General features: G+C 44.2%; 1 protein-coding gene and 1 pseudogene across 1 annotated transcript; one reads left to right on the forward strand and one right to left on the reverse strand.

Moving 5' to 3' along the window:
• Positions 1-2,752: 2,752 nt before the first annotated feature.
• LOC136537015 (uncharacterized) lies at positions 2,753-4,321 on the reverse strand (annotated as a pseudogene).
• Positions 4,322-4,851: 530 nt separating this feature from the next.
• LOC136529262 (probable esterase D14L) lies at positions 4,852-9,553 on the forward strand. The gene is made up of 2 exons (XM_066522352.1): positions 4,852-5,284; positions 8,789-9,553. Exons 1-2 carry the CDS (start codon positions 4,914-4,916, stop codon positions 9,231-9,233), a joined length of 816 nt encoding a protein of 271 aa, XP_066378449.1. The 5' UTR covers positions 4,852-4,913; the 3' UTR covers positions 9,234-9,553.
• Positions 9,554-9,756: the final 203 nt, after the last annotated feature.

Consider the following 9,756-nt stretch of genomic DNA (forward strand, 5'->3'; position numbering starts at 1 on the left):
CCGGTCTGCGCGCGTTCCCCTCCCCGACCGGCAGATTCCCCGTCCACGCCCCCGCCTTAAAACGCCCGCCATTCATCTGTTTCCCACTGCCCCTCCCTCCCTCCGCGGTTCTGCTGTGCTCTGCTCCCCGTAGTATCTCTGGGCCTGCCTGCCCCCCCTCCTCCGAGGGAATCAGATCGCCTGACTTCACTACCACCGACGTATGGCTGCAGTCACGAAAATCAAACCGTCCACTCCCATCCAACGGCCACACGCGGGAGACCAACCACGCTTCCAGCTAGCTGGGCATCGGCCCATGAAGAGACAGCCTGTTTTGCCGAACAGCGAGTTGTGAGGCTCGTTTTTTTGTTTTTTGGCACAACGTTCGTTGTTTTTGGTGCGGCCCTGGCTTTTTTGGCGCGAGGTTACGACAACTATTCATGTTTTTTGGCGCGAGCCGCAAGGGTAAGGTGATCGTCTCGTCGTCCTTCATGCTTAGGTGGCGGCGATCGTCTCGTCGTCCTGCGTGCTCAGCTACCGGTGATCGTCTCGTGTCATCCTGCGTGCTCGATCAGGTGCGTGTGCGTGCTCAGGTGCTCAGGTTCCCAGCGTACTTTGATCTGGTTCCCAGCGTCCTCTAATCTGGTTGCTTTTGTCTTCCCTAATAACTCATCCGATTGTTTTGGGTTTGATTCAAGGGAAAATCTGCATGTTTGAGATGGAAGATTGAGGGAAACTGTTGCATGCATCAAAACTAAATCTGAATATTCAAGATGGAAGAGAAAAGGTGTGATACACCATGGCTATTCCTTTTTGCCCATGAGATCTGATAGAGTTCTTTGTTGTTCAGATAATATTCGAAGCTTTTCAAGGTGAATACGAAAGGTCCATGGCAGCATGCACCACGGCATTAGAAGGCAACAATGGATATCTTGTGTCAATTGGGAGTCTTGATGGAACTTTTACATTGGAGGAGTATAAAGTTATTGGTGATCCTTTAGAAAAAAAAACAGTACATGCAGTTGTGGGCAGTTTAGCAGAATTGGAATATTGTGTGCACATGCTCTAAAGGTCCTTAATTTGATGAATATCAAATCTCTACCCACACAATATGTATTGAAGCGATGGACACGTGAGGCACGTAGCGGAACAATACAGGACAGCCATGGCCGAGACATAATAGAGAATCCAAGATTAGACGAAATGCTTCGTTACAAAAATATGACCCACAAATTTCTGAATTTAGCACATAGAGCTGCCAGCCATCCAGGGTGCACCTTGTTAGTACACAATACACTTGACATTCTTAGCAAGCAAGTTGAAGAAGAAATTACTGGTTGCACTAATAATGTGGAGGCAGTCACAGTTCCCATGAATATTACTCCCTCAAGTGATTTGGTTGAAAGGCACAGAAAACTACAGAATTGGCACAAGAAACTACAGAAGTACAGGATATTCCTCCTAGCACTTCATGGCCCAATGAAGGGATGTCTGAACCATACTTGACTATCAATTCTTTCTCTCAACTATTGATGGTAATATTTCTAAGTGATGATTTTTCATGTCTAGATATGCACAAAGAGTTTAATATTTTGTTCTTTATGCAGAGAACAAGCACCGGTGATCTTAATGCTGATTTCTAATAAGAGGGTGTCTTTTGGAGCTTGTGGTCTGGTTATGCTTTCCAGATATGTGCAGAATGGCCATCTGATGATTCATATCTTTACAAGAAAGACCATGTGGCCTGGTGTCTTTTGGAGCTTTGATCTGGTTATTCTTTTGGCAAGTCTGTATGAAAGCATCTCTTTATTTACCATTCAGAGTTTACAAATCGACATTATAATTACAGGAACTTGTGCATCTCTTTATTCATACAATTTGGCTCTGGTTTTGCTGCTTCCAATACAATCACAATTTGCTAGCACTTGTGCTTCCTATCTAAATTCCAGCACAATTGCCAGAACCTGCACAGTTTACATAATAGAATGCAAGCACAATTTACAACACAATACTTCTAGTATTCCTTGTCCAAGTACAAACGCTGAAAATGGCTCTGCTAGTAGCTTGCTGAAGGTCATCTGGTGACCGCGGCTGCAAGTAAGCTGGAGCTAGCGCATCTGGGGATCCACCTCCACAGTGCGCATGGGCAAGGGATGCAGGCCGAGCAGGCACACCGCCGGCGGCCATGCGAGCGGCTGGAAAGCCGGGGAACATCCCCATGGCGCACAGCTGCGGGACAAGCGACGGGCAAGACTTCGAGGAAGAAGGGGAGACGCCCCCAAGGCGCCTAGATTCCCTCTCTCGGGCCTCGAAGTCGCGCGACGACGAAGATGGCGAGCCGCGACAAAGACGGCGGCGGCGGCGGAGGAGGAGAGGGAGTCCGCCTGGGATCCCGTCGTTGCTGAAGCAGGGGAATTTTTTATTCTTGCGTGGGCTTAGGGCATGTTTGGGGGCTACTCTCCTCTGCCTCTGCTTCATCAACTCCACTACAGAGCAGCTTCACTGTAGAGTTTCTGGAAGTGGACTTGTTTGGCACGCAGTTTAGCTCCAGCTCTGGAAACATGAGGTTTGTATAGGAAAGGTCTACTATGCCCCTGATCGGTGTTTGGTATATGTTCTGTTGTATGCAGAGCATGTGTAATTGAATATTTTTTTTTACCAATTCAAATATGGTGTAAATATTATAATCTTATATAATTTATTGGAGAAAAGTAAAAAACAAATATTTCGACCAAATAATTCCATACTTTTGTCACGTAAATTTCAAAGCGCTTGATGGATAATTGACAAAGTTCATATTTCGGATACAAATAATTGTCCATACATGACTAATGATAAATAAGATAACAAAGTCCATCATTCTAATAGAAATAGTTGTCCATAGATAACTAGAGAATAGTGACTAATACATAATTCTAGTTCCAAGCTAGAGAAAGAGCGGTGGCCAAGTCATCACGGAATTTGTCCATAGTAGGAGCATTCGGTGCACCAGTAGAGCCATTTGATCTAGCCACATATTTGAAGTACCTTTCCGGAATCTCTGGAACATAATTTGGATCACGGTCGCACCGAGCGAAGTCCAAGTCTTCATCGCCATGCTCACGAATGAAGTTGTGAAGGATCATAGTAGCCACAACAATCATTTTTTGCTTGAACATCGGGTAGGACGCCATTTTATATAGAATCTGCCATTTTATTTTTAGCACTCCAAATGATCGCTCAATAACATTGCGCATGGATGAGTGAACATGATTGAACCTTTCTTTAGGAGTCTTTGGTTCCATTCCTTTATGCCACTCCGGCATATGATACCTCTCACCTTTATAAGGACAAAGGTATCCCGGACGATTAGGATATCCCGCATCGACAACATAATATTTGCCTATAATTATTAGAAACAAAATATCAGATCATATTTTTAAGCATTTGATCAAACAATGAAGTGCATGGTTATATTTTTAATACCTTTTGGAGGGTGTGGAAAAAAGCTCTCGTCTACTCTAATTGCATTGTATAGGACACTAGTATCATGCATAGAGCCCGGCTGTCCCGTCGACACATAAGTGAACCTCATATCAAAGTCACAACTTGCTAGAACGTTTTGAGTAGGTATACCAGACTTTCCAATATATCTTACTTGATCGTCGGGTGGCAACGAAACTCGGATATGAGTACCATCTAGAGCACCAATGCAATCTTTGAAATGTGGATATGCTCTACGGTCATCTCTTATCCTCCTGTGAACAGTTCGGAAGTTGGGGTCCTTTGGTCTAATAAAATCTCTAGATATATCCATGAAAGCATTCAGTACCTCATCAAATTTCCTATGAATAATTTCACCCGAGTGCTTGAACCGGTTTTGTGCTTTTCTATTAGATTCATTTCCAGATAACACAAATAAGAACACTGCCAATATCTACTGAGTGTTTATATGTAGTGATGGTTTCAGACCATACCTTCCAACCAATAAATCATGAAGGTCGTAGAACATCTGTGTGCTCATCCGAAGCTGCGAATGACATTCTCCCGATGTGTTAAGCGTCTCTAGCAACCAGCCCATACCACTAAGGAGTGATGTCCTAGGTGGATTTTTGTCACAATATAATTCAACATAAGCTGCAGCAAGTTTAGCACCACATATCCCGGCCTAGATGGAGGCCACCGGCGGCGCCGCCGGAGGAGGCCGCGCCAGCCCCACCCTAGGCGCCGGCGAGCTTCCTTGACCCACGGACACGCCGGCAGCAGCTTCATGCGAAGTTGGGGGAGGGAAGACGGAGGGGATTTGGGGGTAAGAAAAGAGAGGATCCAGTTCAGGATCAACGAATCTATCTTCTCCGTCCATCACCTGGCCGGATTTCTTGCCGTGGCGGCCGGAATGACCGGCGGCGGCGCTAGGGTTTGGGGAGGATGGGCTGGAGCAGAGAGAGGCGACGGGAGTAGAGGGGGATGAACCGGTATTCGCTGCGTCGGGTGGGGGAAGACGGAAGGAAATAGAGCGAAACGTTATTTGTGTAACGAGTGACAATTGCGGGTAATTACCTCCAATTCCACGAGGATATACGAAATGCTGGTTTGTGGAGTACCCTCTGAGGAGCTCCGCGAAAAACATGGAGTTGGACCAAAACTCAATCTTTTTTTGGGAGCAGAGTTTGTGGAGTTGAATCTATTTGGTAGGAAAGTTTAGAAGCAGAGCTGAAAAATGTGGAGCAGAGTAGTGCCAAACATGCCCTTAATGCGCCACTCGATGGGTTGGGATGCCGAAGCGTGGCTGGTCTCCCGCGTGTCGCCGTTGGATGGGAGTGGACGGTCCGATTTTCGTGACTGCAGCCATACGTCGGTGGCAGTGAAGTCAGGCGATCTGATTCCCCTCTGAGTCCTCTCCCCCGGTCTCTCCTCTCCCCGTCCCGCCCAGCGCGTCCCCAAAGGAACACGGCATGGGCATCGTGGAGGAGGCGCACAACCTGCGCGTGGTGGGCGAGGGCAAGCGCGGGGTCATCGTGCTGGCGCACGGCTTCGGCACCGACCAGTCCGTCTGGAAGCACCTCGTGCCGCACCTCGTCGCCGACTACCGCGTCGTGCTCTTCGACACCATGGGCGCCGGCCCCACCAACCCGGACTACTTCGACTTCGCCCGCTACGCCACGCTCGAGGGCTACGCGCTCGACCTCCTCGCCATCCTCCAGGAGCTCGGCGTCCAGTCCTGCATCTACGTCGGCCACTCCGTCTCCGCGGTCATCGGCGCCATCGCCTCCATCTCCAGGCCCGACCTCTTCACCAAGCTCGTGCTCCTCTCCGCGTCCCCAAGGTGATTTATTCGAGTTCCCCCCCTGCTTACCCCCTTGCTCGCTCGCTCTAATTTCAGTACTGCTCTGTTACAATCCATACCTTCATGATTGCTCTGTTCCAATTCATACCTTCATTATTGGGAACTGGGGAACGAATCCACTGTGGCAGCTCTTGATTTCCCAGTTGTGCTTTAATTTTGGTGAATTGAGATATATAAGCTCTCTAGAAACTACAAGGTACCAGCACGGACCTTTAGCCCGGTCCCCATGACGGCAGCTTTTGGGTTTGGGAAATTAGAGCTCTGTTAGGGACTTGGAACAGAAATTCTATACTATATATGCCTGTCAACATGTATGGCTTGTGGTTCACTCCGAGTCTACGACTAGAGTAGCGTGTGGGCATCTTTTCTGGAAGGATCCACCCTTGTTGATATACTCAATAACTTTTGATAATTGTGAGTGTGCTCTGTCACTTATCATCGCACTATTTCAAAGATGAGGATCGCATATCGGATTTACCTTCCAAAATCAGGTGGACTGGTATGGGCCGCCCAAATGTTGATACCTTTATGGATGATAGTGATCAATCATCTACAAGTACTCAGAACATGACCGATACTTTAAATTTGGTTACGGATAGTAGTTGAGTGTTGTACTGTTGGATCTGAAATTGAACAGTCGACTTGAGAAGGAAATAGAGTCATGCCGCCATAATAACTACTGATAAGGTGCAGTACACTGTTCGGCTTGCTGAATCTTGGCTGAAACTGGCTGAAAAACACTGTTCTGGCTGAATTGTTGTGAGAGAAAAACACTGTTCTGGCTGAAAAAACAAGCCGAACAAACCGAATATGGGGTAAGCCGAACGGGGCCTACAAGTTTACCTTTTTCTGTAGCATAAGATTGGTCATGTCACTAAGATTTGCAGAACTGAAATCCTACTTGTAGATCCAAGATTTTAAACAAGTGGTCAATTGGTGATTACTAGGCAGTTAAAACAACAAATTGTTTGGTTCAGTAGAGATTAGAGATCAATAAGTGTTCAAATTGGGGTTATTATGAAAATCAACCTGGTTGATGTCACAAATCCTCATATAGATAATAATAATAATAAGCTTTGGAGAAGAACAAAATCTATGTGTTCCTACTGTAACTAGTACTGAAAGCTAATCCCATTATACAGGTGCAGGACGTGTTTAAACATGTGCAATTGACCTTGCTTGGCTTTGTTTTTTCACCTTGAACTCTGGAGAGCATCTTACTGTCATATTTATTGTGCTAATAATTCCCTGGCGATGATTTGAGTTAAACAACAAATTAACATAGCCAGTGCAAGGAAAATGTCTTGATATGCATATCTAGCCCATTTAGTCATGTTTTTTCACCTTATTAAGTATCCATTTTTGGATTTTCTTGCTGCTAGGAGTTATTAAACATTTTTTCTTAATATGGTGACAGCATTATGTGTGAAGTGGCCTAAATCTTGCTTTCTTGATGTTACATTGCTGGAAACCTTCAAAAGATGTGCCTTGCTTAAAACTATAATGGAGCAATGCTGTAGCCAGCACAAATCTGAATACTATGTGACATGTGTTGAATTCTAGGATCAACTATTCAGCATAAGTGACGTACATCCTGTCTTTTCTAGTGTACAGACTAGATATTGCATAACTAATGACGAAGAATAGAAAAGAGGGATACATGTTAATTTCGTGCAATTTGGAGCTTAATCTGCATTACGAAGTACTTTGTGCAAAATCTTTGTTGATCACAAGGGGGAACTGCTGCAAAGATAAAGGGCGTACCCAGTGCAGAGAGCTCCCGCTCTGTGCGGGGTCTGGGGAAGGGTGTTAGTGGCAAGCCTTACCCTCGCCTGTGCAATGCGAGGAGACCGCGACTCGAACCCGGGACCTTCCGGTCACAGGCGGTAAGACTCTACCACTTGCACCAAAGATACTGCAAAAGAAAGTGTTGCTGAGAATCTTTTATTCTTTTATTATACTTTTAATTATACTTCAGGTACAGTGCTCATAAAAACACATATGTAGTTAAAACACAGATAGTTTATATGTCAAGACAGAGAACTGGCCCTTCCAAAGTTTTTATGGAAATCAATGCAAAAGTAGATTATGAAATGGGAAATTTTATGGTCTTGAAATAAAGTGTCAGTTATCAATTTTTTCTGTATGTTTGTAAAATTATGTTCTTCCTTTTACAGCACTGTTGTGGCAAGCTTACAAATTTTCACGTTCTTTTAATCCTTTCATCCTAGCATTTTATTCACATAGAAACGGAATGGGAAAATCAAATGGATTAGATCTATGATTTAAGTAGAGTGTACACTTCTTGATACGGTAATGTTTGAAGTTCATTTTATTGTGTAATGCAATAACTGAATCCTTTTAGAATGCTCTCTGTCTCATGTCCCATTTTCCTGAAAACCCACTAACGGCCCTTTCCTTTCATTTAATATAGATTGTGCGTTTTTTAAAGGAGACATTAACAACTTGGGATGTGTGGAAACTGATTTTGCGCTCTTAGCAAACTCTTAGGAGTTGTTTCTAACAGATCCCTGAATCATAGTTGAAGTTCCAGATTTTACGCGGCTACAACAGATATAAACCTTCGTAATAATTTTCTTGGCCTTCTATTTGTATTGAGTAATCCACAGTTTCCACATTTTACTTGAGTGAAATACTGAAGTTTCATGTTGAACCCATAGTGCCATGCCCCCTATAGCCTGCCTTGAATCCCTGATACATTTATTTATTTTTGACCCGAAAATACAGCAAGGGAGACCCTGATACATTTATAGTTCCGGCAGTGGTTCTAAACTGCAATTCTCTTGAAGAACAATGCGGTTTACATGTGTATTTAATGCAATGATACACAGCTCTCTTGCGTGTTCGAGAAAAAAATTACATGTGTACTAATTTCCAAATATCATAAGGGTCATTTTTCTGAAGTTACTCTGAGCTGATCGTCTTGCAACAAAACTCAGATCATAGTGAAGCTTGGGCATTTGATCTATGAATTAACTTCATATTGCTCTAGGATAGCCCCTCCTTATATGATTATAGTATGATGGCACATGCCAGTGTTCTTTGCAATAAAGTTAGGTTTCAGTGGCATTAAATCACATTTTTGTCTCAAGGCACAGCTTCATCTGAACCTTCCTTTGATTTTGTAAAACCTAGAAATGAATTTCACTTCTGCTACTTGATAAGTTTATTCTTTTATATAATGAATCCTTTGTGATGAAAAGATACTAGGGTAGTGAACATTATCTGAATTCTGCAGTTCACCTTCCACTGAAATGCAATTGAAGACCATGTTTGTCATCTAGTGTAGTGAACATCATCTGAAAATCTGAAATATACATTTTTTTTCTCCCAGAAGGACTTTGTTCTCGAATCAGTGGTGCTCTTTGAATCTCCATATTCCTCTATCTTTTCTTGTTTTGTTTACATATTAACTGCATCCTCTATTTACTCTCACCTATTCAACTGTCTTTGACCAAATAGGTACCTCAATGATGTGGACTACTATGGTGGGTTTGAGCAAGATGAGCTCGATGAGCTGTTTGAGGCGATGCAATCAAACTACAAGGCCTGGTGCTCAGGTTTTGCACCCCTGTGTGTTGGAGGAGATATGGAATCAGTGGCAGTTCAGGAGTTTAGCAGGACACTCTTCAATATACGTCCGGACATTGCACTTAGTGTTGCCCAGACGATCTTCCAGAGCGACGTGCGCAGCCTCCTCCCGCTTGTTAGTGTCCCATGCCACATTGTTCAGAGCACCAAGGATCTCGCGGTGCCAGTTGTGGTGTCTGAGTACCTGCACAAGCACCTTGGTGGCGACTCCATTGTGGAGGTGATGCCCTCTGAAGGCCATCTCCCCCAGCTGAGCTCTCCAGACATTGTAATCCCTGTCTTACTCCGACACATTCAGCATGACATTGCAGTCTAGGTTGGGCAGTCATTCCTCCAAGACAATGGGCATCCAAAGCTGTCTACAGTCTGTTTGTATCTCGCTTAATTGTTCAACGTAGGATTTGCATCTATTTGATGTTCTAATAAGATTTCAAAGGTGTTATGTAGTGTTGGCGGTGGAAATTGTAGCATATATGTCTGTGTAATCCATTGGCCGTCTAATGTAGGCTACCATGTTGGATGCTCTGACATCTTAAGTCCCTCAGAAACTCTTCATGTCATTTGTGTTTTTTTTTCCATGAAACTGAATGTACTACCTTGTTGTATATGTTGTGTGGATGGTCATTTTGGGCTGTAGGACGTTCTTATATAGTTCTGGGCTTCTTTGTGGAGGAGATAGATCGGACCAAATTAGGCAACCTATGTAATTGCAAATTTGTCAACTCAGCTGTACCCAACCTGATTGAAACATGTTGTTATCTGTCGCTGTGATTCGAGAAGTCACTGCCTATGCTGAAGTTTAGAAGAACCCAGTTCTCTTTACAGGGTCTATTCTTGTT

The sequence above is a fragment of the Miscanthus floridulus genome, chromosome 2 (genome assembly GCF_019320115.1).
Source record: "Miscanthus floridulus cultivar M001 chromosome 2, ASM1932011v1, whole genome shotgun sequence".
NCBI lineage: Eukaryota > Viridiplantae > Streptophyta > Magnoliopsida > Poales > Poaceae > Miscanthus > Miscanthus floridulus.